The 27464-nt window shown below is 35.6% G+C and overlaps 5 protein-coding genes and 1 non-coding gene across 13 annotated transcripts in view; 4 read left to right on the top strand and 2 right to left on the bottom strand.

The window, feature by feature from the left end:
* LOC109152278 overlaps window positions 1-835 on the top strand; it is a 32714-nt gene extending 31879 nt beyond the window's left edge. The window contains exons 21-22 of the mRNA XM_019299872.1: window positions 200-409; window positions 499-835. Coding sequence (XP_019155417.1) covers window positions 200-409; window positions 499-503 — 215 coding nt within the window. The 3' untranslated portion in view covers window positions 504-835. The remainder of the gene's footprint in view (window positions 1-199; window positions 410-498) is intronic.
* Window positions 836-4179: 3344 nt separating this feature from the next.
* On the top strand, window positions 4180-8675 carry LOC109152408 (ETHYLENE INSENSITIVE 3-like 3 protein). Of its 6 annotated transcripts, XM_019300076.1 has the most exons (5): window positions 4180-4340; window positions 4459-4524; window positions 5009-7034; window positions 7656-7781; window positions 8215-8675. In XM_019300076.1, exons 2-3 carry the CDS (start codon window positions 4493-4495, stop codon window positions 6951-6953), a joined length of 1977 nt encoding a protein of 658 aa, XP_019155621.1. In that variant the 5' UTR covers window positions 4180-4340; window positions 4459-4492; the 3' UTR covers window positions 6954-7034; window positions 7656-7781; window positions 8215-8675. The 6 variants fall into 6 exon arrangements, with proteins under 6 accessions (XP_019155621.1, XP_019155622.1, XP_019155623.1 ...); XM_019300077.1 differs by having other exon boundaries at window positions 4180-4524; window positions 5009-6985; window positions 7700-7781; XM_019300078.1 differs by lacking the exon at window positions 8215-8675 and adding an exon at window positions 8112-8169 and having other exon boundaries at window positions 4180-4524; window positions 5009-6985; window positions 7700-7781.
* Window positions 8676-10087: 1412 nt separating this feature from the next.
* Window positions 10088-12791, top strand: LOC109152236 (endoglucanase 2-like). The gene is made up of 6 exons (XM_019299823.1): window positions 10088-10313; window positions 10406-10689; window positions 11301-11735; window positions 11845-12001; window positions 12126-12292; window positions 12375-12791. The coding sequence occupies exons 1-6, from the start codon at window positions 10088-10090 to the stop codon at window positions 12705-12707; spliced, it is 1602 nt and encodes a 533-aa protein (XP_019155368.1). The 3' UTR covers window positions 12708-12791.
* Window positions 12780-17260, bottom strand: LOC109152325 (TMV resistance protein N-like). 2 transcript variants are annotated; one of them, XM_019299945.1, is made up of 5 exons: window positions 16599-17260; window positions 15301-16384; window positions 14785-15120; window positions 13159-14702; window positions 12780-12899 (listed from the first exon to the last, which is right to left on the bottom strand). In XM_019299945.1, the coding sequence occupies exons 1-5, from the start codon at window positions 17102-17104 to the stop codon at window positions 12833-12835; spliced, it is 3537 nt and encodes a 1178-aa protein (XP_019155490.1). In that variant the 5' UTR covers window positions 17105-17260; the 3' UTR covers window positions 12780-12832. The 2 variants fall into 2 exon arrangements, with proteins under 2 accessions (XP_019155490.1, XP_019155491.1); XM_019299946.1 differs by having other exon boundaries at window positions 12780-12902; window positions 13162-14702.
* On the top strand, window positions 17167-17248 carry TRNAS-CGA. The gene has a single exon. It is a non-coding gene; the product is annotated as a tRNA-Ser (tRNA).
* Window positions 17261-20675: 3415 nt separating the features above from the next.
* LOC109152326 (centromere/kinetochore protein zw10 homolog) lies at window positions 20676-26393 on the bottom strand. Of its 2 annotated transcripts, none has more exons than XM_019299947.1 (14): window positions 25761-26393; window positions 24916-25044; window positions 24606-24782; window positions 24361-24522; window positions 23644-23874; window positions 23409-23558; window positions 23160-23252; window positions 22843-22938; window positions 21964-22092; window positions 21804-21881; window positions 21554-21712; window positions 21317-21467; window positions 21128-21210; window positions 20676-20955 (listed from the first exon to the last, which is right to left on the bottom strand). In XM_019299947.1, exons 1-14 carry the CDS (start codon window positions 26319-26321, stop codon window positions 20869-20871), a joined length of 2286 nt encoding a protein of 761 aa, XP_019155492.1. In that variant the 5' UTR covers window positions 26322-26393; the 3' UTR covers window positions 20676-20868. The 2 variants fall into 2 exon arrangements, with proteins under 2 accessions (XP_019155492.1, XP_019155493.1); XM_019299948.1 differs by having other exon boundaries at window positions 23409-23555; window positions 25761-26321.
* Window positions 26394-27464: the final 1071 nt, after the last annotated feature.

The raw sequence follows: 27464 nt of genomic DNA, 5'->3' as shown, positions 1-27464 counted from the left end.
TTTACTTTGAGATTAAGATAAATTAGTATGATAATAAACAAAATTTAGAAGTAAATTGTATAAAATAAAATTGAAGAAAACATAAACAGAGTAATATAATAGAAATCAAAATGTAAGGAAGCTGAATGAATTATTATTGTTTCTATACATCATAACATTTATTTATTAAAACTGCTATGTTTACATTCTCAAACTGCAGAGAGTGAACGGAGTCCTGCTAATGAAGATTGTGAAACTGAAGAGAGATTGGCGTTGACTCAACTTGAGCTAGCTACTGGGGAAGCAGAACAGAGTGAACAGACTCCTGCTAATGAAGACCGTGAAGCTGAAGTTGAGGAAAATCAATGTGCGCTTATATGGTGTTTTTGGCAATGTTGCTCAGTTGTTTTACAGGGCATTCAGAGACGTGGTAAGTGCTTTACTAGTGGAATTGCAATTTGAGTAGTATTGGAATGTGTTTGCTTTGTTTTTGCTCATTTTGTGGTGTCGATTTTGCAGGGTAATGCTGGTGTCTTTTGAGGTGTGTTTGGAGTACAATGGCAGTGTTTTTGCTATGTGATTGCAGGGTGTTTTGCTCTCAAGTGTGGTTGAAATTTCAAGTGTGTTGGCGCTATTTTTGCATTGGGCTTTGTAGCATGTGTGATATCTGATCTTCCACCATTTCTTTCAATTCAAAGGTTTCTGGTGTGCTTGGTTATGAGATTTTGTTCTTATTAATGTTGGCATGTGGACAGTAGGTTATGTAATCCTTGGACTTTAGCCTTGTAGTTATGGCATTGTTTGTTGACGATTTACATTCGTTTTTAAATAAGTGATTTGTGTGTGAATTTTATCATCTCTATTCTCTATTTTTTGTTATACGAACAAAGAGTAAGGAGTAAAATTGTGATATTTTTTGTTAAATATTACAACTTAATATGAGATTTTACACGATTACAAGGTTATGTTTAGAGGTGCTTATGGACCGATTCAAGATCGAACCCATCCTGAATTGACCCAAAAAAACAGGTCGGGCTTAATCCAAACCTGAACCGACTTATAGAAGATCAGTTCAGGTCCTATAAAAAAAAAGTCTAGTCTCCAGGTCACTAATTATAGAGATGTGGCACTAATTACATTATTGTTGAGATATTATTTTTAAAAAAATCGCCAAATTCTAACTACTTATAGAGTAAATAAATTTTAAGATATTTTTTTAACTTTTTTTCATGATTTGTAGCCATCATAATTTTTGATTACCTATCAAAGTAATTTTCTTTCCTAACTATTGGTTTTAATATATTTTTATTTCCTTTCAAAAAATATATTTATTTATTTATTTTGCAATTTATTTTTGTGTTCGAATTACATATTTGTGTATGAAATTATACTTTAGCCCTTTGAATAGTAGGGTCATCCTCCCCCGGTGACCAGTTTCACGGGATTGTGCATGCACCCATCCAACTACATGCACTGAACCTGGACATTTATTGCGTTCAATTCTGTACACAATTCTTCATTCCAAATAAGACATCAGCAACTCATTTAAAGTAATAATTGAATTTTGTTCCAATATATTAGAATAAACTCAGTAAATACTACTTTTATAATTTTTATTTCACTTTTTACTCTTTAATGTTGTAACATAGTCTTATATATAACAAGTTTGGTTTAAATATTTGTTGTATGATTCGAAAAATAAACTTAAAATGAAATAATATTATTTGGAATATGTTTATATGTCGTTTTTGGATTTTTTTTATTCGTGAGAATATTATTGAAATATTGATGAGATTTGAAAATGAAAGGACATGTATGTCAAGAATCTTTTGTGCCTAAATTAACCAATTCACCACGTACAGTTTTGATCATATTCCCAAACAAGTTAATACATAACATGATAACATCTCTAATCTTATTATTTTACGGTGTTTATTTAATTAATATTTAACTAATTGTAATAATATCTTTAGTTCCTACGAATTTTTAATTAATGATATTAGCTTCTTTAAAAAAAAAAATAATAAACTTTTTTGATTTGGGCAGCATGATATAACCGTACGTGATCATGACATTAAATTTAAGATTGAGAATGTGGATATGGTGAAATAATTTAGCTACTATTATTTAAAAAAAAAAAATCAAGGCCCCTGGTAAAAAAGTATTATTAAATCCTAATTTTACTTGTTTAGTTAGATTATTGTTATTTGTTAATTTAGTGTTGAGTGCTAACTAAACTTTTATGTGTACACTTATTCATATTTGGTGGTAACTTGAACTATAAAATGATTTTTTTACATTGAATTACAAATTAAAAAAAAAAAAACCAAAAACAAACAAATTATAATGTTCTTGTTTGACGTTATAAAACAATCATGATTGTCCTATTTAGAACAAGGGCAACCTTTGTTCCCCTCGTCTACTTTGGGACAAAGGGTTGCTATAGCCCATAGTCACCATTCGTCGTCTCAAATTAGACAATGGCAACCATGCCCACCTATCGTTGCAGAGTTGATAAAGGTATTTATTGTTGCTCTTGTTTCAGATTATAGATTCAAATTCAATAAGACAATCATGATTGTCATATGATGCTTGCTGAAGATAATGTTTATGTTCAGTGTTTTGATAGAGGCAATGTCTAGTTCAGTTCATATCCCAAGTCAACAGCACATATGCATAAATGTAAACTAGAAGATTAGTCGATGTCAAATTAGCGATAACTTAGTGACATGTGGGATTATGACTCAATACATATAAATTTTTTTTTAAAAAAAATGTTTATAGAACTTAACACAACCCAATTGGTCAACTAACCCAAAATAAGTTGAGAAGTTTTACTCTACTAATCGTTGTGCAAGGTGCACTAATGTACACGTATTTGGGGGTTTGTCAGTTGAGACACATCCAATTATTTACGTTCTTCATCCATCTTCAGGAGAAAAAGCAGTGATGAGCCTTTTAGTTTGATGTTCAAGCTTATAAAGTAGAATGAAATACGCTATTAAGGCATTAATCTAGTAGATAAGATCATAAGAAGTCGCACTTAATAATTGCTTTTCGTGGGTTCCTTGTGTGCACAAATATATATTCAAAGCTAGATTTGTCATTTGTATGGTTTATTTTTTTATGGGCTTGAAGACAGATTCAGGTGATATAGGATATATATATATATATATATATATATATATATATATATATATATATATATATGTATGTATGTATGTATGTATGTATGTATGTATGTATGTATGTATGTATGTATGTATGTATGTATGTATGTATGTGTGTGTGTGTGTGTGCGTGTGTGTGTGTTAAATATGCTTTTAAATTTTATTAAAAAATCAGTTAGATCATTTATCATCGTTTACAATATAATAATTAAACTCATAAATATATTATTTTCAAACACTAAAGCTCAAAAATTGATTGATAATATGTAATTACATGTTATTAGGGTTCTCACCATGACTTTGACTCTGTGTTGGCAAACCTAGCTGAAAAGTTATAAGCTAGGAGCTGAAAGCTGAAAAGGAACTGAAAGTTGGAAAGCTATAAGCTCGGAGCTGAAAACTGAAGAGCCGTTAAGCTAGCTGTTATGATTGAAAGTGTTTGGTAAAATTAGTTTTTTGATAAGCTGATAAATGTAAAAAGACTAAAAAGGACATCTTTATAAAATTTAAATTAGTTTGTTTACATATTAAAATTTAATATTTTGTCTTTAAAAAGAATTAACATTTTAAAATAAAACTATTAGCATAATCATGATCTAGCATATCATAATAAAGTAGTAATATTGTTGCAAATCTCATAATAATAATAATAATAATAATAATAATAATAATAATAATAATAATAATAATAATATTTGCGGTGAAAGTTGTGGATAAAGGAGAAGAAAAAAGAGTTTTAATTGGAAAGAATAAATTATGTCATTTCTTTAAAATAGTAAGGATAAAATGGAAACAAAGTTAGGAAGCTAGGAGTTTATTTTGAAATGTTACCTAAGGTAGCGTTTCAAAATAAGCTCTTATTTTAGAAACATTACCAAACAGAGCTTATTACTTAAAATAAGTTATAATCTCCTATATAAGTCCTACCAAAACAAAATAATGGAATATATTTAATAACATTTCTTAGTATGGTAAACATTATCGTAGTACATCTGTACCATCCAGACAAGGTAGAATTTAGAATTTCTCATTTTGTGATGATGAGATGACGGCATAGCCGCATAGGATGTCATACAGACAGGGGCGGAGTCATTCTTGAATCTCCGCCGCTTGTTCTTGTCCCATAGCGATTAAAATTCCATTTCACCATTGGTGGGATTTCGGCCACCATCTATCTCTAAGGAGTAAGCCGTAAGCGCATTTTGACCTTTCTCTCTCCCACTATCTTCTTCTCTTTTCAATTTTTTTTTTTTTTTCACCCGTCTCAAAAGAAAAGAAAGAAAAGTAAATTAAATGAATCTACTCTCAGGGGTCTAACTAATCTCGTGGAGCTCTGGAACTCGATGGCTGTTATGGACGAGATTGGAGTCGATAGGTTTGATTTCTGATTCTCTCCTTTGCAAGTGTTTCTGGAAAATTTATCCCTTTTTACTCTTACTTTTTTCTGAATAGAATTCTGTGCTTTTTATGCCCTAAAATCTTGATCAGTACTTTTTGGTTTCCAAATTCCAAGAATTGCAATTCAAAGGTTTTCTAGTCTGAAAAGTAATCATGGGTTCCTCTTAAGAATTTCCCTCAGCTAGTATATGGGTGGAAATCAAAAGGGACACTTTCCCTTGATTTTCTTGATTTATTGGGTATAATCAAGTTCGGAGCTTTGATTAGAATCATGGGTTGTCTATTTAGTGTCTGCTGATAACTGTTCTAAAACATGAATGCTTTATGAATGATAGGAATCCTGGTGAAATATTTTGTTTATTTGTTTTTATTTTGTGAATTTTGTGAATATGGATTGTTTGTGTATTGAGTCTGCTGAATTGAATTGCACTGGTAATTGGTGACTATGCATTTGACAACAGTTCGGATATTGAAGTTGATGACATAAGGTGCGATAACATAGCCGAGAAGGATGTGAGCGATGAAGAGATTGAGGCGGAAGAGCTGGAGAAGAGGATGTGGAAGGACCGAATCAAGCTCAAGAGAATCAAGGAAAGGCAGAAGGTTTCAGCCCAGCAAGCTTCGGATAAGCTGAAAGGGAAGCAGCCCACGGATCAAGCTACACGGAAGAAGATGTCGAGAGCTCAAGATGGGATTCTCAAGTACATGTTGAAGCTCATGGAAGTGTGCAAGGTTCGGGGGTTTGTGTACGGGATCATTCCCGAGAAGGGAAAACCGGTTAGTGGATCATCTGATAACATCAGGGCGTGGTGGAAGGAGAAGGTGAAGTTCGATAAGAATGGTCCCGCTGCTATAGCTAAGTACGAAGCAGAATGCCGTGCCAGGGTGGAGGGAGTCGGGAATCTGACGGGGAACTCGCAGAGCGTTCTACAGGATTTACAAGACGCCACCTTGGGGTCACTTTTATCGTCTTTGATGCAACACTGCGACCCACCTCAGAGGAAGTACCCGTTGGAAAAAGGTGTCCCGCCACCGTGGTGGCCAACGGGGAACGAAGAATGGTGGGAAAAAATGGATTTGCCTACGGGCCTCACTCCACCCTACAAGAAGCCACACGACTTGAAGAAAATGTGGAAAGTCGGTGTTCTAACTGCTGTTATAAAGCACATGTCACCCGATATTGCAAAGATCAGGAAGTTAGTCCGGCAATCAAAGTGCTTGCAGGATAAGATGACGGCTAAGGAGAGCTCGATTTGGTTGGGCGTACTAGAAAGAGAGGAAGCCCTTATCCATCAGCCAAGCGGCGACAATGGATCTTCTGGCATAAGTGAGGCACCCACTAGAGGCCGCAGTGAAAAGAAGAGACCTTCGGTCAGTAATGACAGCGATTATGATGTTGACGGCATTGATGATGGCCCGGGGTCCGTTTCATCGAGGGACGAGAGTGGAAACCAGGTATTGGATGCTGTTCCTAAGTCTCGTCAAATTGAAAGGCCAAAGAGACCCAAGAGACCAAAGAGGGCAAAACCAACCCCTTCTGTTCAAGAGACCCCGCCATCTCTTAATCTTAACGATAAGGAGCATGGTGATGAGCCGGGTGATCCGTTGCCCGACATTAACGATTCTAATACTATGTTAGCTGTACACTCGATGAACGAAAACCAAAAAGACGGGTCCCAACCAGTGAATCCTTTGGAAAAAAGTGGCGAGGGCCAATCCCATTTACCATCAGGTGAGTCTGATCATTCCATCATTCCATCTGCTAATGAAGTGTCTACACAGATTTCTGGCAAAAGGTCTAGCGTTTATCCAATGTCTCAAAATTGTGAGATTGTCCCGTATGAATCAAGGCCACAACTGGGTGCTTCAGATTGTGCCATTCCCCATCAAATTCAAGATAGTCAAATATTTAACGGTCAGCAGTTTCCAGGAACGAATGATAGACCGGGAAGTTCAATGTTTCACTATGGACCTCTAATTCCAGAAATGCATCATGGGTCTCAATATCCCGACTTGCACCAATCCCCTCTCTATCAATACTACAATCCATCTACTGATTTTGGGCCCACTCGTGATGAAGAGAGGTCTCGTTTAGCGTTTAATGACCTTCAGATGAGGCCGGATAATTTTGGAGTCCATTCAACAGTGGTTCAAAGTACAGGAAACGATGTCAATGATTATGGAAAAGACCCGTTTCAGAATGAACAGGATAGACCCGTTGATGTGCCACCAATGATGACAATCACAGATAACTTTGAACCTCCAGTTACTAGCGTCTCTCCAGATTATACAAGACTCAACAGCCCAATAAGTTTCGGAATTGACGTGCCAAATGCATTTGACACCGACGTTGAAAGTTTCCTTGATGAGGACTTGATGACAATAATGACATTCTTTGCCTCTTAAGTAGTCATTTTGATCTATAGAACGTCCCGAGTGTGAGTGCAGCATATCGTTTACTCCTTTACCTCTTCTTCTCTCTTAGGGGTCGTTTGGTTCACGGAATGTCAGATTACCTTAGGGAATGTTAGATTGCTGGGAATGTTAGATTACTAGGAATGTTAGATTCCTGTGTTTGGTTAAAATTGGGGTATGTAATATAATCATGTTTGGTTTAGGGTTATCTTTTATACACACTATAATATCCTTAACATATTTTCATATATTTTAATAAATTTAAAAATTAAAATAAATAAATAAGATAACGGTATCATATATAATTACATGATTTTAAAATATTAACTAAAATCTTGAACTTGAGAAACAAAATTATTTTATATGTTAACATAACATAATAAAAATAAAAATATATAATTACAAAAATAATTATATATATATATATATATATATATATATATATATATATATATATATATATATATATATATATATATATAAAATAAACTAACATAACCAAGGTTATCTTACATTACCTAAGATTTTGAAGAGAATCACATTCCCTTCAAAATCCTATGTGGAGGGAATGTGACATTCCTTGGGAATGTTAGATTCCCTAAGATAATATGAACCAAACACCGGAATGTGAGCTTTGGAATGTCACATTCCCTTGGTTATGTTATATAACCTGAACCAAACGCCCCCTTAGAGTTAATCTGAACTCTGAAGCATCTTATATCAATGCCCGAATGCAGGAGATAGAGAATGCTGAATCTATTGCTAGTGCCTAGTGGAACGAGCCATTTTCTCATAGATTGAGGACCTTTTGACTGTAAGGTACTAAAATATCGTTTATTACCAACAGTCGTATGTAAAGTTAGGGAACTCATTGTTCTTTTTCTCTTTCTGTTTACATTGTGAAGGAAAGTGCTCCGATGTAAAATGACTTAGATTCTGAGTTTGGCTAGGGTGCATATACTTTTTACTTTCTGGAAATGGGATAAGAACTCCCTAGTGATCATGATTACACACATTCATAATTGTTTCATTGTCTGTGTTCTAGTATCCATTTTGAACTTGCCGAGGTTGAGTGCACATTATTGCCACAATAATCTTGAAATTCTTTCTTAAGTGAAGCTCTCTTTATCTTTATGCCACTGTTTGCAGAGCAGTAGATTTCTTGAATCTGCAAACTGTGAATATATATATCGCGTTACCAGAATCAGATGAAGCGAAGATTTTAATTTCCCATTTTCTGATTTCTTCCCAGGATTCTTAACCTCCCATCAGAGAAGGGCCTGGTGCTGTACATGCTGAAGATCTCGATTCAAACCATGAACCGAGCTCTTTCATGTGTTGTATATGCAGGAATTTCTGGGAATATGAACACCATTTGTAGGGAAGATGACTTGCATGTGTGAAAAAAACAGGAAGGATTGAAGAAAGGGGATATGGCAGAGAATTCTCTGGTACTAAAACAGCATTCTTGAATCTTGAATTCTTGATGATGATGATGATGGAGATCTCTAACATAGCAGTCATGTAGTTCATATTATTACAAAGATGTTTGCTTCACTGTTCCAAACATTAGAAGCAGACAATCACTAGAAAATTGTCTCACTAGAAGCCTAAATGTCGACAGTTCCCATGAACTTGATAGTGAGAGTTTTTGGACACCGCAAATTTCTTGCTTTGCTTTCCTAGAATGGATAACTATTGCCAAATTTTTTATACTATGTTCTAAGAATTGCAGAGTACTAAAAATAAAAAAGAGAATCACAACTCACAAGCAAACAAAATTATTAGATTTATTGGTTACTTTGCATAAATATATCCATATAACTCTAGCCTTGTCACTCACCAAACGTGATTCAAAAAGTGTATTATCTAGCAATTACAATTCATTATAATAACGCATATGTTCATCAAATGTGATTCAAAAAGTGTATTATCTAGCAATTACAACTCATTATAATAACACATATGTTCAAGTTTCAGACTTGAAATCGATCCATTTCAAAGTATTGACTTCAAAAAATTGTATTAGATAGAAATCAGGACTATCGGATAGGGGTGTAGAGCCTTGGAGTGCCTTTTGTGGGCAAGTTCAACAAGAAGCTCGGTTCTTCCATAACATCGGGGGTGGGCTTGCACATATATAAGCTGTTGTTACATTCAACCACTTTATATGTGCTATGCACTGATGTTTGCTGCTTCATCTGGGATAAAAATTTAAAAAAATACGGAATATAATGTATCTGCTAGTCATTAGAAGGAAAAACGGAAGATTTTCTCTAATTCGTTTCAAGTTTATTATAAGATTTCTTATAGCAATATAAAATATACTTGTCAATGGCTATATATACCAAAAAAGAATAGTGTTATATGACATTATTTATGAGACATTAAAATTTTTGTTTTTATATTTATTGTTTACTGGTGAATTAGCTAACTGATGATCTAGTGGATATACTAAACATGGTTATACAACGTCAGCAGGATGTAATGACAAGAGAATCGAAACCGGGGTTTATGGGGAAGTGCTCAATTTGTCAGTACTAGGAATTTTAGTTAAACAACCTTGGACGTAGTTGATAGAACAAACGACAAAGCCGAACCCTTGCTTGTATCTCCAAAACAACAGCATCTTAGATTCTATCATGCCCCAGAATGAAATGGATGGCATCATCACCATTACTCAGCTGGCCCTCCACTCCCATTAAAAAAGGCCAAGACTTTCATCATAGCAATACACAAATGGCAAGTCCATAAAAAAAAAAGGTGAAATGTTGGTCAAGACTGTTGATTTGGTAACCACAGTTCTTAAGTTCGATTCTCGGTGGAAACGTCTACTATAGACAATCTAGGTTGATTTACCTCCTTGTAGTCCTTTGTCTGCTAGGGTCACAAGACTGAGTTTATTCAGTGCACACCTTCACAAGTCGGTTTCCCTTGTCATCTAAAAGTGAAATGTTTTGTCAAACTTTGAATATAGAATGATGATGACTGGGATAATGAGGATGATGGAACAGATTGGAAGATATGTGAACTGCCGTTGTGCTGATATATATACAGCTGCTTTGTTTGTCAGCTCAAGTTCAGACGCATATATACAGTGTTAGGTGTACAGAGTATTGGTGGAAATGGAAGACAAGAAATCATCAGAGGAGAAGAAAGAGAAGTGCTGGTTTCATGAAAAATGGGCATGGCGGCTGCTAGTGCTACTGATTACTGTTCTAGTCATTGCTGCATCTTCTTTCACTCTCCGGCGATATTTTCACCGGAGAAACTCCAAGCCTTCCGTCGCCATTGTTGCCGAATATGCAAGCGCCCTCGGAGTTGCTATGCAGTTCTTCGACGTTCAAAAATGTTTGTGTGTATATATATTTACTGATACATGAATTATCTTAAAGATTAGATTGTTGTGAGTTTTACTGGGAATTTTTAATTTGTTGTTGCAGCTGGTGAGTTGGTGGATAACGAGATTGGATGGAGAGGAGATTCGGGTTTGGATGATGGAAGGGAAGAAAACTTGGATCTGTCAAAGGGGATGTATGATGCTGGGGATAGCATCAAGTTTGGGTTTCCAATGGCGTTCACGGCCACCATTTTATCTTGGGCAGTTTTGGAGTATGGAGAGCATATGAAGATGGCAAAGGAGCTAAATCATGCTATAGATTCCTTGAAGTGGATCACTGACTTTCTCATCAATGCACATCCCTCTCCCAATGTGCTCTTTGTTCAGGTATTCTCTCATACAATTCTAATCAAGTAAGAACTAACATTAACCTACTAATTGCAAACTTGTGAAAAATTACACTGCAACTATTACATGATTACACTGCTAAGGCTCCCAGACATGCCTGAAAGACCTTGCACTGCTACGGCTCCCAGACATGCCTGAAGGACCTTGTGGTGCAATCGTACTCGGGTGAAGGACCTTGTGGTGCAATCGTACTCGGGTGTGGTACAATCATGTAGTAAGTGTAGTGCAATCTTTCACAAGTTCGAAGTTCCCAGGTTAAAATTAGTTTCACTCTCATATCCCTTTCACCGCAGTTTGGTAATCAGAAAAGTTCAAATCTTGGTATAACCCCAACCAAGATGGTCAGATTATTAGCTAAATAATTATAAAGTTACAGGTTTAACTTCAAGTGGGAGCGACTTATTGACCTTTTTGGTTTGAGTCAGTTCACTATAAACAACATATATTAATTTAATAGTTTATCTCCTTGTGAGCTAAGATTAACAATCTAGGCTGGTTTACTACAATACAAAATTTACCTAGTACAAATCATCGGGCAGTAATTATTCAAAAAAAGTTCATATCTTGTCCTAATTGTTTGAACATGAAAGGTGGGAGACGCCGACTTGGATCACAAATGCTGGGAAAGGCCGGAAGCCATGCCACAGAATCGGCCTCTGACGCAGATCAACATGTCGTACCCCGGCACCGACGTGGCAGCCGAAACAGCAGCAGCCATGGCAGCAGCTTCATTAGTTTTCAGAGAAACAGACGCTGAATACTCCTCCTTGCTCCTTAAACATGCCAAAGAGCTATTCGTGTTCGCCGACACGTATAGAGGCTCTTACAGTGTAAGCATTCCTCAGGTGCAGGAGTTTTACAAGTCAACAGGCTATGGAGATGAACTCTTGTGGGCAGCTGCCTGGCTCTACCATGCCACTACTGACCAGTCTTTCCTCAGATATTTGACTGTTTATGGCACCACTTTTGCCAATTGGGGAAACCCATCATGGTTTTCTTGGGACAACAAGTTGCCCGGAACTCAGGTATTGAAAATTTCTACAATGCTGATCGATACAATAGACACCAATGCTGATCAAGAATCATATGTTACCAAGATTCCTAGTACTGATAATTATGCATGTTCTTTATCAGGTTCTTCTGTCAAGAGTGAATCTTTTGGGTTCAAAACCTCAAGATCTTCCCCTTGATATAAACCTCTCTCTGCAGAAGTACAGACAAACAGCTGAGGCTGTTATCTGCAACCTTCTGCCCGAATCCCCAACCGCTACTCCGGACAGAACTGAAGAGGGTAATGCACATGAACCAAACCACACTAAAAAGTTGAATTTTAAATAGATATGAACGTTTTACAATGCAGGGCTCTATTAAGTATTAACCTTAAAATATGAAAATTATTTTATGGATGGTTTCAGGGGGGCTTATATGGTATATACAGTGGAATCCGATGCAGTACGCCGTGGCCTCGGCATTTCTGGCGGTTGTTTACAGCGACTACATGGTCGGCTCCGGGACGCCGGAGATATATTGCAGCGGCGAGTTATTCCAGCCGAGAGATATTCGACACTTTGCAATTTCACAAGTATGCATTATATTCATCGCTAAATCATTAAATTCCCGTATGAACTAAACATTCGAACTTACTTTCAAGGTTGATGTTTAAGGTTGATTACGTGCTGGGGAAAAATCCGATGAATATGAGCTACCTGGTCGGATACGGGGACAAGTACCCGCGGTATGTGCACCACAGGGGGGCCTCTATTCCGGCCAATGCAAACACCGGCTGCACCGACGGCTTCAAATGGCTGAACTCCACCGTGCCGAACCCAAACGTGGCGGTCGGAGCACTCGTCGGCGGGCCGTTCCGGAACGACACGTTCCTGGACTCACGGAACGATACCATGCAAAGTGAACCCACGACGTACAATTGTGCTCTTGTGGTTGGCCTTCTTTCTGGGTTGCTCGGATCTTCCACCGTTGTTGAGTCATTCCGATGAAACGTGGATATCTCCGACGACAAATCTCCAAACTGAAGTGTATATATACATAAAATACATGCATACATATGTCAATAAAAGAAAAACTTTTATCATCCTTTTCACTTGCACAATCATCTTCCATCCTAAGCATCACTTTCTTCTTCACAATCTTCATTCTTGATTTCTTCTCCCATTGCATCATCATCACTCTCACTATTTACATCTTGTGCTTTTTTAGTTGATAGAATTAATTAACTCAGGTGATGATCCGAATTAACTAACTCTGAATAAGAAATGTATGGTTAAAATAGCAAAGGCAAATAGATAGTAAGATTAATGTCTAGGAATTACAATCTATTTGTCTTTACTATTTTATCCATATTTATGTTTTTCAGGATACTCTGGGTCAATTAATTCCATCACCTGTGGTAAATGTTGGACTGTTGCTCCATCTCGCTCCTCAACCAATTCATCATCTTTATACAACAAGCCAAATCGCCAATTTGTAGAAATTACAGGATCTAGACTTGCCTCAAATGCGGAATAATCATTTGGGCTAAAACCTTCTGTCGTCTTAGATTCAGGCCACAAACCACAGGATGGAATGTATGTAAAGCACATGCGGGCACGTTCATTGTCCCCAGCATTCTCAACCGATTTAGCAATAACACATTTTGTTTGCAAGGCTTGTTTATCATCTTCTTTGTGTACCAGTTTGGCTATGATGGCACAATGCTCAAACAGATCACCTTCATTTGAATCCCATATGCAACTTTTTGAAGGAAGAATGCAATAAATAGCAAATCCCATAAAGTTGCTGGTATACCAAGTCGGATTCAGCTTGATAGAGATATTCCTTGAATATTTCCTCTCATAATTGAACCACTTGGATGAGAAATCATAACCATACTCCATAGTTGAAAGGTATAGAACAGTGAAAGTATCCTTTATGGGCAATGGTCGCCAAGAAAAGGGAATACGCTTATCTGGGAGCCGGGGGGTCTGGTCACGGAGGAAGTAGCAAAAGAAAGAAGAACCAGTGACTGAAACTGAATAAAGCTCAGTGTACTTGGTTGGTAGATCTGCTAGGTTGATATTGTAGGCCAAATGAGTATCCAAAGAGAGTTCCTTTATCGTTGCTGGAAGCTCTGGTAGTTCTTCAAGCCTGTTGCAGTATTTAGTGTCAAGGTACTGAAGGCGAGGGAGCAGGCCAATGCTCTCAGGTAAACAGGTGAATCTGTTTCCCCTTAGATTTAAGTATTCCAAAGAGGTTAAGCATCCAAGATCTCGAGGGAGTCCTTCATCAAGCATATCAAGGAAGCTGAGATCTAGCCTTTTCAATGAACATAAACCAGATACACTAGGCAAAACAAAGTTCTGAGATGTAGTAAACCTATGATCCGATCTATCTGAGTGTCCAATGTATAAGTATTCAAGTTCACTCAAAAGTGAGATTGAGGATGGGAGCTTCTGAATAGCATTATCCTTCGCATGAAGCTTCTCCAACTGACGCAAATCACCCAAGTTCTCAGGCAGAGACTCCAGTTTCGGGCAACTTTCAAGCTCAAGAACTTTGAGATTTTTCAATCTACACAAGCCAGTTGGAAGGCATTCAAGATTTTCACATCTAGCAATGCGTATCTTGGTGAGGCCACTAAGATGTTCAACTGATGAGGGTAGCTTTCTAATCCCAACACATTGGAGCTCGAGGACCTGTAGACGTGGCATATTGTTGTGGATTTCAGGAAATGTTTCTAAATTTTGACAAGAATCAAGATCCAGAAATTCAAGTGATTCCATTTGGACGAGATTAGGAAGTTTCTTAAGGTTACTACATCTGCCCAAATCCAACGAAACAAGCTTCTTAAGATCTCCAAGAGATGGATGGACCTCTTTTAAACTCACACAGTCTGAAAGGTTTAGTCTCTCCAAATTTGGCAGCCATTCAAAATTAGGGGTTTCTAACAAAAAGCGGGAAGAGCTGAGATCCAAATACGTCAACTTGTATAAACTCTGTCAAAGAAGAACAAATATCTCTTGGATGATGAAACAAAACTAAAATATCTAAAAATTTTCAGGGCAGAATGACATGTACCTTGGTTATCCTCCAATGTTGGATAGAACTATGCAGCAAAAGAACAGCACCAAGCTTCAATGGTTGAAAGGTGTTTGGTAAAGAACATAAATGATAATATGAGAAATCAAGCCACCGCAGACAACTAGGAAGATAATGGCCAGTGCTGCTCCTGCCCAAACTTTCATGCAACTTTAATCTCTTCACCCTTCTAAAAGTATCAAATTTATAGTTTTCAACTATGAGTATCTTCAATTGTTTCACCCTCTTGAGAGCCTCAATTTTGAATATAATGTTCTCATTATAGCTCTGTAGGCATTCGGATGGGATTAATAGACCTTCAAGCGCGTTCACTTCCTGAAATAAGAAAGCAAACTATGCACTTAAATCATTTTGATTAATTTTGTCTTGAAAATATAGACAATTAGTAGTAGACATTTTTGTAAATAGAGTCATGGATGCAAAAATACTCAGTTGATAGTTCATGCATTAGAATTGATCACTATAGACACAGCTTACTATGGAAATATGCCTTACCATGTTTCCGCCTAACAAAGCTTCAACATCCTCAAACTGCCATACCCTGCTCCTAGGATTCTCCTGACTTGCAATATGCCTACCCATATCTTGTATTAAATCATGCATCTCAATTTTTCCATTTAGGACAAATATAAGAGATCTTTCAATGAGCAAATGTAGAGAAATCACTGGTTGCAAATCACAACTTTTAAGCACATTTACTACATAATCTTCCCTCTTTTTTCTGAAAAAGCATGAAATATCTAGAAAAACTTTTTTGTCTCTGGAATCTAGGCCATCAAAACTTATCTTAAGCTTTGCAAAAATATCATCATTTGGGATCTCCTTGAGTTTCTCCAAGGTGCTTCTCCAAGCAGCAGACTCTAGTCCATAAAGGAAAGAGCCCAAAACTTTAAGAGCTAACGGAAGACCAGTAGCATAACTCACAACTGATTCAGAGAGTTCTTCAAAACCTTTCTTGGGGATTCCCTTGTTAAACGCATGCCAACTAAATAGTTGAATGGCTTCCTGGTCTAACAGTTTATGTACTTCATACTTTTCATCAACTTTATGGGAACGTAATAGTCCCATATCTCTTGTAGTTATAATGACTCTACTACCCCTACCAAACCAAAAACGATCTCCAGCTAATTTCTTTAATTGTTCGAGGTGGTTTACATCATCAAGAACAATCAAAAATCTTTTCCTCCATCCCCCAAGCCTCATCATTATCATCTCCATTCCTTCATCCACATCAGTTATATCCACTGATCTTCCCTTTAGGATTTTCTTTATAAGGGTTGCCTGCAATGCTTCCATTCCAAGTTTACCTTGCTTTTCTCTAATATCTGCCAAAAAACAAGCTCCATCAAATTGCCTAGAATATTTTGCAAAAACAGCCCGTGCAAGGGTTGTCTTACCAATACCTCCCATACCACAAATGCCAATGAATCGAACATCATTCGACCCTAGACTCATCAAGGTACCTATTTCGTGAACTCTAGATTCCAAACCTACAAGATTCTCTTGAAGATCAGACGAGGCTTGATGCAATTGAGTAAATATGTTGTCAATAACTCCTTGGATACAGTTTGTTTCATACCTGAGGAGATTGAACATGAATACATTTAGTGATTTTGTACTCTGATTTAACAGTGACAAAGTGTGGGATTAACACAGTAACTTTTCATCCTTAATTCATCTGAGATTGTTACTTTAAATTCTGATCATGATGTGGCCTTAACTTATCACAATGAACACAGGATAGAATATTGCATATCTAGCTACTATTGAATCCAAGGAAGTAGAAATCAAACCCGTGGTACATATTCTGCAAATCATGCCCTGCAATATTGCTCGCTTCTGTCAAAGCTTTCCTCCACCTTTCCACCTTGGCCTTATCATCCCTGAAATTTGCTTCGTGATTCGCAAATGGCTCCGCAAAACTTCCTGACTGTTTGCGGACTTGCGAGGGCTCCACGTCGTAGAAAATTGGCACCAAAGTTTGGCCGAGCTTCTCTTTGCATTCCATGATTGTAGCGGCTTCGTCCAGACACCATGTTGATGAGGCGTAGTTTCTGGAGAAAACGATGATCGCGAACCTTGAATCGTGAATAGCTTGTAGTAGAGTCGGAGAGATACATTTTCCTCTCTCCAATCGCTCGTCATCTATGAAAGTATAAATTCCTTTCTGTTGCAGGTGATAGTGAAGGTGGCCTACGAAAGTTCTTCGAGTATCTTCCCCTCTGAAGCTCAGGAAAACATCATAAGTCCATCTTCTGGTTGATTGTGAAGCAGTAGCAGAAGAGATAGTAGACGCCATATCAACTGGGAGTTGATGCCTCTATAAGAGAAGAAGAAGACGATCAACAAACTAAATGAGGCGTCGATATGTCCGAGTGGTTAAGGAGACAGACTCGAAATCTGTTGGGCATTGCCTGCGCAGGTTCAAATCCTGCTGTCGACGTTTTGAAAAGTCCAATTTGGTTGTCGTAATTGAGCTCTTACATTTGTATAAGCAACCTGCATCGACGTTTTGAAAAGTCCAATTTGGTTGTCCAAATTGAGCTCTTACATTTGTATAAGCAACCTCCAATTATTATTGTGCAGATTATGATTGACATTTTTGTGTGAACTATACTAATATATTATCATTGTGTAGATCATATATTTGTGATTTTGTGTGACCTATATTAGTATATTAAAAATATATATTATATTTAGAAAATACATTATTTGAGTATTAAAAGTACATTATTATTTTGTATAATGTACTTTCAGTATACAAATATTATACTTTTAGTATATTAAAAATGTATTTTTTGTTGTGGTCTATATGACACTACGTGAACTATTGTCAACATAATAATTTGCCTTCTACCAAGTTTGTAGAACAAATTTCATATTACATTATTACATCTCTGACTTTGAACAACTAACATTTTTAGTCCTTAATTATTGTGCCCGCACATTTAGTTTTAATCTTTTAATTTTGTCATTTTACAGTCATGACTTTCATTTGGTTGTCACAATTAGTCTTTCGGGAAAAAAAAAATCCGTACACATATCGTAACTTATATTTCTATGAGTTACGACATTACATCCTTTGATATTTACGATATTTCTAATGTTTTCGAAATATGAGTTACGATACGTGTAAGGATTCTTTATTTGTTATTTGTCAATTCTAATGATAAATTAACAGAACTTTTAACATAAGACTAATTGTGACAATCAAATGAAAGTCATAGATATAATATGGCAAAATTAAAATAATAGAACTAAATGTGACAATGCCACAATAGTCGAGGACTAAAAGTAGAAGTTGCTCAAAGACATAGATATAATAGTTGGGGATTAAAATAATATGATTAATTGTATGCCACCATAGTCGAGTACTAAAAGTGAAAGTTGTTCAAAGTTAGGGATGTAATATGACAAAATTAAAATAACATGACTAAATGTGAGAATGACACAATAGTTGAGGACTAAAAATGAAATTTGTTCAAGGTCTGAATTTCACTGGACATAAATTGTTGTGTGACTCGTGATTTACCTCTGCAATGAGACATGCAAAATAAATTATAGGTAAGAATAGATAATAGATTTTTTTGCAAAAGAAAAATGTCAATAACAAGTTTTATCCTCCTTAATACTTTTTTTAGTTGAGTCCATCACACAAAATTGATTAAGTTTCTTATTAATACTTTTTAATTGAGTCCATCATACAAAGTCGAGTATGTCACACAAGATGCAAAAGATTTTCATAATATGATTCTCTTTGTTAAAAAATAAAAAAAATAAAAAAAAAATCAAAGAGAGTAGGTAATAGATTATTGAATTGGTCATTAATGTTGAAAAAAAAAATAAAAAAGAGCAGGTAATAGACTATTGAATTTGTCATTAATGTTGAAACAAAAAATCAAAGAGTGGGTAATAAACTATTGAATTAGTCATTAATGTTTGAAAATGGAAAAGATTGCCGCATTATTTTCTTGATTTAATCATCGATGAGTATGATTCACTTAATGTTGAGGATAACTATAAGGATGACAACAAAGAAAAATGTCCTTTGCAAATTTTGGAAGGTCTAATAATGAGAGCAAGGACGAAGATATTTCATGAAGCTGTAAGTGGTCTTATTAAAGGAGTAAGTCAAGCTAATTTAATCAAGAATACGAAGATGGAGTTGAGTTGAAGGCGGTCAATACGATTTAGGCATAATTTGAAGAATAAAAATTGAGCGCAAGTTCTTACCTTAGCAGGGTCAGATTTTGGGCTGTGCAAGCTGGGATGTAGCACATGGCCCTAAATTTTAGAGGTGTCCCAAATTTTAGAGGTTCAATATCTAATTTTTACCTAGCTAGTTTAGAAATAAAAACTAAAAGTTTTTAATTAAATTTAAAAGGCTCCATAAAGAAATGGTAGGAACATTTGTTTGTTATATTTTAACTTGGAGATCAAAAGTTCAAAACTTATGTGTTGTTACAGCTTTGGACATTTCCTTAATTTTTTTTAATCCTTTTGTATTGCGAGTTTGAGCACACTATTATTATTATTATGAGTTAATACCATCTGAGGTCCTCCGAGTATAATGGTTTTGCCACGTTTAGTCCTAAACTTTCAAAGTAACCATCTGTGGTCCTTTGACTTTCAAATTTAACCATTCGTGGTCCAAGTTAACCACCCATGGTCCTTTAACTATTAAATTTTAACCAACTATGGTCCTTTCAAGAGGACCACGACTGGTTAAATTTCGAAACTTGAAGGACCATAGGTGGTTAACTTGGACCACGAATGGTTAAATTTGAAAGTCGAAGGACCACAGATGATCAATTTGAAAGTTTAGGACTAAACGTGGCAAAACCATCATACTCGGAGGACCTCAGATGGTATTAACTCTTATTATTATTGTTGTTGTTGTTGTTGTTGCTATAATTGTAATTTATTCCATAATATGTCTTTTGGCTTTTTCTTTGCACACATTAACATTTTACCACATTATTATTATTATTATTATTATTATTATTATTATTATAAAAATTTATGGTATTGATTTTAAAAGATTATATATGATTTTGATAGGGCCTCATTTATTTATCAGGGCCACAAAAATCTAAAAACCAGTCTTATACCTTAGCTTATAAATCAACATTAGGTGTATTTTTCTTGCAAATAAAAGTTTGAGACTATTTTAGATTGTCCTTAACTCCTTATGCTATTTAATTTGTATAGTCCAAATTAGGCCTAGACAAATCTCAGAAATTTCATGGCTTGCTAAATGATGTGGCAAGAGAGAGAGGTTTTTTTTTTTTTTTTTTTTTTGTTTGTTTTTGTTTTAAGCCTATGTGTATTGGCAACTTGGTACCATTAGACTACAAAATCCTTAGTATGTAAAAAATACTCCGTAATTTAATGTACTGAATTGACCATTCTAAACTCTAGAGAACCTATCTAAATATAGAAAATAATTTTATATACTAAATTGACTCCTCTGAAACTTTTTAAAAATAATTTTACAAACTCTTGTAAAACTTTCTAAATATAGAAAATGATTTTATGTACTAAATTGACCATTCTAAAACTTTTTTAAAGTACTTTTATAGACTCTAAAAAAAATCTTTCTAAGTATAGAAAATAATTTTATGTACTAAATTGACCCTTCTAAAAATGTTTAAAAATAATGTTATTAACTCTAGAGAACCATTCTAAATATAGATAATAATTTTATATACTAAATTGACAATCTAAAAATTATTAATTTTTTGTTTTTGTAATTTAAAACATTTATTCCTATTATAGAATCATATAGAACCAAACATCAATATAAGTAATCATTCCACTTTCAACCTACTACCAAATATGCAAAATATTTTTATCAAAACTCATTACCATTACCAAATATTTGTTATCGATTCTGATGTGCCAACCAAACACACCTAACTGTTGCTTTAGAGTAGAGTAAAAACAATTGAGATAAAAAGGGGTTTAGTGATATATGATTTGCTGAACTTGAGTATCTCAAATACAAAATTTAACCTAATTATACAACTCCATGAAAACTTGCAATTCCTGGAAATTTTGATATTAGCCAAACGCGGTACTCTCTATTCTGTGTAAGCATTCTTTTCTCAAGGTTGACTGCGTAAATATGGCTCTGATGAAGTCTTGTACCTGCAAAACAAAAAATAAATAAATAAAACTGTAAAAACAATGCTTTTTAATCTGTCTTATACGGCATCTTCCACTGCAGTGTGTTTCTTGCCATTAAAGAGTACGAGTATTCACAATAATGAATGAAACGAGTAAGGAATCGATAGGATTACTGCATTTAATCTCATAGTACCTCAGATGATGCAAAACCGCAAATGACAAGTTCACCGTTTTCCCAGGATTCGGTGATGGACTTCAATGGCATGTCCAAAAGATCTAGTGGGATTCAAGGCAACGATAGTCTTGTTAACATCTCACCCCCGAGTCCCAGACCAAGGAATTTAAAAAAAAAAAAAAAAAAAGATCATTGAAGGGAGTTTACCTGCTAGCTTCCTTAACTTCCGGAGGGATGGTATGAGATCGTCAATAGTTTGTATGGGGTATTCCCGCAACTTTTCTCTCTGAATGAGATCCAGAAGGAATTCCAGGAATGGTTGTAGATTTTCAAATAGCAAGTGAATCAAACTCTGAAGCTGTTAAAATGAACCAATAGTGCACAAGTTATTAATGCTGTAAAAATTTATCAACTTCATAGTCTAATAGAGCTTATCGTCAGCACCTGCAAAGTTTCTTCAGCAGCCATATCATCTAAAAGGAGTATGTCCTTTGCTATTCTAGAAAAAATTTCCTCGAGAAACATGCTCATACTTCTCTTGTATGTGGAAGGTAGCATTAAAGACTTCCAAACAATGTGTACTTTCTCAAGTATGAAGACAACCTGATCAAGAACCGGTTACTCTTCCATGTGGCAATAATACTAGGCTAAGAGGTATTAGTGACATAATAATTCACTTATTCCTTGAGCTTACCTGGTCAATACTCAGCTTAGCAGATTCATATTGCTTAACCAGGTGGGTATTTTGAAATCCATCAGCGCCATCAATGGCCTAGGGATAAAGGGATCATAGATTGACAATACATTATCAGCAGCTGCAAAGACAAATTCATGATTATATAAATAGAACTTACCTGTTTTAGGTTAACAATGACAAGTTGAATTTGTCTCTGCAATACTTCTTCTGCCATCATCTGAAATCTTGGGGCCAAATCCACAAACACCGCAAGCTCCTTGATGAAACTGGGAAAGTTTGAGCGATACTGAAACATCAAAGAAAGAACTATCAACAAATCACAAAGATAAATAGTCATGTAAAGCTAGCCAAATAGCCTTGTAAATTTGTATATTCCAATTCAAACTTTTGGTACATCCCAAATGGGGGATGGGGGTGGTGGGATTCAAACCCAGGCCTAAGGCTTAAAACGGTGCAATTTAGCACCAAACTATACCCAAATCCCCCATATAATCCAATTAATTAAAAGTAAATTATTTTATAACTTTAACCATAGCTGAAAACTCACATTAAAGAGATAAGTTGGTCTGCAATATTTTTTTTAAAATTTCTGTTTTAACCACTTGGCATGAGAACCCATTTTGAGGCATTTTGAATAAACTCATCTATCAACAAATTCACACGCACAGGTCAGGTTGGGTATGGATGTGAGATTATTATGTTCACATTGAAAAAAGAGGTCTCTTCTTATTCCTTCTTTCAGGCAGGGGAGTATACAGTTAACACATTATTGCCCAATAAGAAGTGTACAACATTCAACCTCAAGCAGAAGTTTTAAAAATTAATTTCTCCATAATGAAATGGAGAAAGAGGCTGATTTAATACCCACAATGCTATGAGAAAATACAGTTGAAATAAAGTCAGTTCTCAGGAAAAGGTGGGTTAAATATTTTGAAATTGGAACCCAATGTGACATGAGAATTTAGGGTAGTAAACAGCATACATGTCATACAAACACAACACAAGAATTTAGGCAGTTAAAACCATCCTTGCATACCTCAAACGCAAGCCCAAGAATCTCTTGAGAGAGATAAAGACAGTCATTGTGGATAAGAACAGCTGCATGGTTGATGGAATCAAGCTGCTTTTCCAACTTCCATAGTCAGAATAAATGAAAGGAAAAGAAACAGAAAAATTATCACCGCCAATTTCTATCAATTAAAAAAAAAAATAAAACACAAAAAGGGGGGTAATGAGCAACTATGGTTAATTTACTAGATGAAAAGCCAAGTTTAACCGCCTATGAAGAAAGAGAGTTTGTTTATGTTCCAAGTTCTTAAGCAATTTCAACATGAAACTATCTTATATACTAACCTTAACCGGTAAAACAGCTTCATAAAGAAGCAGACAATCCCGAGCAGCTTGATAAAACTCAACTCCCACTCTTGGAGATGACAAGCAAACATCCTGCATACAACAGCATCTATACGATTGTGCTCAAAAGATAAAAGTCTAATATTTCTTATCCAATAAAAATAAAAGAAATCTATTATTTCTTATAACACAGTGGAAGACAGTTTGTTTCATTGGAAGACAGTTTGTTTCTAACTTCTGCACACTAACCTTGAGGGTTTGATGCACTAACTTCATTAGTTGCAATGCTGCTTTGGATACCATACATTTCTCAGATGAAAAAAGTAAATCAACAACATGATCACAGGTAGTGTTGCCATTTTCTTCATCCTTGACTTGAGTTTCCTTCACATTGTCCTGCTGAGGGATATGTCCAGCACAGTTAAAGCTGAAAACTTGACAATAAACTGGTAAAGCACTCAACTATCATATATTTTTTACTCACTTCACGAAAACGGAAATCCGATTGTAGAAGCACATTTCTAGCCTTTGTCAAAATCTCGACTTTCTTCCTTGAAGCAAAATGAACTTCAACATTATCAGCAAATCTGCTCAACCTTTCATCCTTGCTATCAGATGAGATGAATTTCAAATCCTTCAGGATTGTCTCAAACTCAGATGTATGTTTTACAAGTTTTTGAAAGTCCGCAAGTTTGGAAGCATCATCAGGCACAAGCTGGAAGAAGAGGCCACAATATCATGCTTCCAGCTTAATATACAAATGATTTAGTATTGAAGTAAAATAAGAAAAATTATGCATGAACAATGCTCACTTTGCACTTAAAAATTCACAAGTTACCACACACATCTATTTTTTGTCAGCAAGACTTGAAAACAATAAACTGCTATTCATAGCAATAATTCCATAGCTCAGTGAGTGATCTAATAGAACAGATAGGTCACAACAATGTAAAGTAATTGTCTTTAAGAAAATGAAGCGCAATGTGATCAATCTCATAAGACATTTCAATAAAAATTTATTACTTTTTACGGTTACATTGTATTAGTTAAAACTACTTAAAAGTTTTTCCAGAATTCATCTCAAAGACAGAATTTAATTAACATGTCAACACCAAGAAAGTTAAAGCACGCACTAATATTGGCAGGGTGGAAAACATAATTTAGGTATCAAAGAGTATTGAGTCATGCCATTGATACAAACCTTTGACAAAAATTTTGAAACGATCAATTCAGACATCCTTGGCCATGTCAGTCTTCCGAAACAGTGCATCCAAGCATCATTTTGGAAGCACAGTGATTCATTGATAAATTTAACAATTTGACTCAGAGTTGAATACATGGCTTCACCACTTGAACAGTCAATCTGCATGAATGAGGAATACATATTTTATTACTTTGAAAAAGTAGTCCAGTTTTCACTAATTCATGTTGCTGTGAAAGATGTACCTTGTGATCAGTTGAAGAGACTATCCTCAAAACTGAATCAGCACAATGCCCTGATTCCTTAGTTATTTCTTCCACATGGAAAGTAGTAGTTGACCAATCAACTACCACAGGAGTAACAATAGTTTTAATCATTGAATCTGCTATTTTTGCTAGTCCATAATCCATTATGCCGATGACCTAGAATAAAGCAACAGAGCAAAATTTAGCCACATAGGGGAAATCAAATAAAATGTTGAATTTAAAGATTTCACTTCATAATAATTCAAATTTGATAGAAACAATGTTTCTTGTCAAATGAGAAAGCACTCACTTCCATAGCTTTTAAAATTGTTGGGAGCTCAATCTCATGGATGCTTGTGTGATGCTTGACACGAACCGTATGGCCTTCATGCTCAAACCGCACAGCATCTTCTATACATTTCAAAAGAAGCTCTTGTATCTACACATCCAAATGCAACTCCTCTAACCAAAGAATCACAAAACTCAAATAAAAATCATTAACATATCTCCTTCAACTTCATATTCATATTTAATTGAGCTCAATCTTCCATTCACCCAAAACAAGCCAATACACCCAATAGAAGGCATGACCAAATAGCATACTACATCTATTTTTTTTTTAATATCATTATCCCTATATTTTGAAACTTGATGAGCTACTGACTTAATAACAGAATAACCATCACAAGCTCAAAAGCAGATGACAAGACTGAAGAACTTCATTTTTGCATTGCACTTCTGTATAAGCACTATTAGACAAAGAAGACAGAAAAGACTTATTTTTGGTTTTTTTTTCCAGTTGTTTTTTCCTCAATGGTTGGCCTATAAATACATTAGAATTATCATCTAGCATTTTTTTTTTAAACAATTATCTTCTGGTGCAGGTAGTGTATATCTAGTTCCATCAACTGTCTTAATAGGAAACTAAACTGCTATCCAAACATTAAGAAACATAACTAATTATTCTCTAAATAACCAAACTTAACTAATTATGTTTCCAATATATAATATATAATATATAATCTCTTAATAACCAAACAATCACAGTAAAAGCTATATACAAAAGCAATAAAAAAGCAGTAAATAATCATTCAGAAAGAAAGGCTTTTCTTTCCCCTGCAAACTTCTGTAGAGAATAAGAAATCATAATTTTACCTCTTCGAAGCATTCAGTCCACTGGTTTTTTAATAGATCATACACTAGAGGCGGTGGCTTCTCCGTCGGCACGTCATTCTCGCTCACTAGCAGCGCCGCCTTCAAGTCCCTCAGAGCTGCCGCTGCGTTTTCCACATCCCCGGCCTTCAATTCCTCTTTCACAAGCTCCAATTTCCCACTCAATTCCAAAACTACCCCCAGAAACTCGAGAAGATCCCTCTTCTCCCTCATCTCCCTTCGCTTGGCAACGATTTCGTCGATCACGGCTTTGGTAGTAACATCGACGGGCCGGTCCGAGATGAGACGGAGCAAGTCGGAGACTTGGTCCGAGAGGTGCTCGGATCTGGAAACGACGTCGGAGCATTGGGAGAAGAGCGCGGAGAAATCAGTGTGGTGGGAGATTATGTAGTGCCGGACTTTAGACTTGATGTCTACAGAACGGAGCTGGAGACGGTCGATGAGAAGGCGGAGATCCGGTGCGGATAGCGGCGCCGACACGTCGTCGACGTCCGGCACGGAAAGAAGGTCCCGGACGTCGATGGAGTTGAAGAGGACGTCCATCCCTAGCAGGCAGCAGCCGTGTAACGTACTGTCTCTCCGTCTGTCCCTTTTACCACTAGACGTTGATTAGGCCGTAATAGCATTCTCTTCCTTCTATTTTTTTTTTTTTTTTTTTTTTTGAGTGATTACAGAACTCACAAAAACTATCAGGTATGATTCTCACGAAGGAATAATGCTCAACTGGGCCACTGAACGTGATCTAAAAATGCAATTAGATCATTGAATCAAAAAAAAAAGGTACAATTAGATCATTGAACACTCTAAATGTATGTAATTTTACTTGATAGCAGGTTATCATCAATTTTAACAGGTTACCTACTTACGTGGCAGCTGAGTTGACATTTTAAATAATTTTAAATACTTTTAATAATAAATTTTAATTTAAAAAAAAAAAAGACAGGATGGGGCCGTCATTTTTTTATTTAATTTTTTTTAATTATTATTAAAATTTATTAAAAATTAAAAATTATTAAAAATGCCAACTCAGTTGTCAAGTAAACAGATAACCTGCTAAAATTTATGGTAACTTGTTATCCGGTTCAGTGACCATTTGAAACCTTATTCCTTCTTGCAAATAAATATTTATGTAAAAATAGAATTGAAATTTAATAGAAAAAATTACCAAGAAAATTGATGTCATTATTACCTCCACTAAAGCTCGAACTTAGAACCTCTCATATAAGAGTCAACCTCAAATGTCATTAGATCACAAGGTATTGGTTTGATGTCATTGTTTAGTTGGTGAAAAATAAATTACTAGATTAATTCTTTTGTTTAGTTGAAGTTAAGATGGTAAAAAATAATGAGTACAAACTAAAATGCAGTACATATGTTTCTTGGAGTTAAAATGGTAAAAAAGAGAAAATTACACTTTTGGTCCTATGACTATAGCGGAGGTGGTAATTTCAGTTCGTGACTTTTAAAACTAACAGATTTAGTCCTTTTAGTAAGCTTTTTTTGACACATTGAGTCCTTCCGGCTAATTTGCCGGTAGAATGCCGCCGGAATTGCGATTGGAGTTGTTTATTAATTGTTTGGGAGGGGTAAAATCGTTCGTTCAGGCCATAGAAAAGGGGGGTAAAACGGATTCCCATTTCCCACCTTAATCAACCTCCACGCATTACAAGACACAAGACACGAGTA

This window comes from Ipomoea nil, unplaced genomic scaffold (genome assembly GCF_001879475.1).
Source record: "Ipomoea nil cultivar Tokyo-kokei standard unplaced genomic scaffold, Asagao_1.1 scaffold2403, whole genome shotgun sequence".
NCBI lineage: Eukaryota > Viridiplantae > Streptophyta > Magnoliopsida > Solanales > Convolvulaceae > Ipomoea > Ipomoea nil.
This window is presented reverse-complemented; position numbering and strand designations above follow the sequence as displayed.

Bases quoted from the DNA above. Each gene is read 5' to 3' on its own strand.
- LOC109152408 (XM_019300076.1), top strand. From the start codon at position 4,493: ATGGCTGTTATGGACGAGATTGGAGTCGATAG. The intron at 4,525-5,008 runs GTTTGATTTCTG...ATTTGACAACAG, and splicing joins GACGAGATTGGAGTCGATAG to TTCGGATATTGAAGTTGATG.
- LOC109152236 (XM_019299823.1), top strand. From the start codon at position 10,088: ATGGAAGACAAGAAATCATCAGAGGAGAAGAAAGAGAAGTGCTGGTTT. The intron at 11,736-11,844 runs GTATTGAAAATT...GTTCTTTATCAG, and splicing joins ACAAGTTGCCCGGAACTCAG to GTTCTTCTGTCAAGAGTGAA. The intron at 12,002-12,125 runs GTAATGCACATG...GGATGGTTTCAG, and splicing joins TCCGGACAGAACTGAAGAGG to GGGGGCTTATATGGTATATA.
- LOC109152325 (XM_019299945.1), bottom strand. From the start codon at position 17,104: ATGGCGTCTACTATCTCTTCTGCTACTGCTTCACAATCAACCAGAAGA. The intron at 15,121-15,300 runs GTAAGGCATATT...TTCTTATTTCAG, and splicing joins CTTTGTTAGGCGGAAACATG to GAAGTGAACGCGCTTGAAGG. The intron at 14,703-14,784 runs GTACATGTCATT...CTTCTTTGACAG, and splicing joins AACATTGGAGGATAACCAAG to AGTTTATACAAGTTGACGTA.
- LOC109152326 (XM_019299947.1), bottom strand. From the start codon at position 26,321: ATGGACGTCCTCTTCAACTCCATCGACGTCCGGGACCTTCTTTCCGTG. The intron at 23,875-24,360 runs GTTTGTATCAAT...CTCTTCTTCCAG, and splicing joins TTTCAAAATTTTTGTCAAAG to CTTGTGCCTGATGATGCTTC. The intron at 22,093-22,842 runs GTATGCAAGGAT...TTGATGTTTCAG, and splicing joins TTCTTGGGCTTGCGTTTGAG to TATCGCTCAAACTTTCCCAG.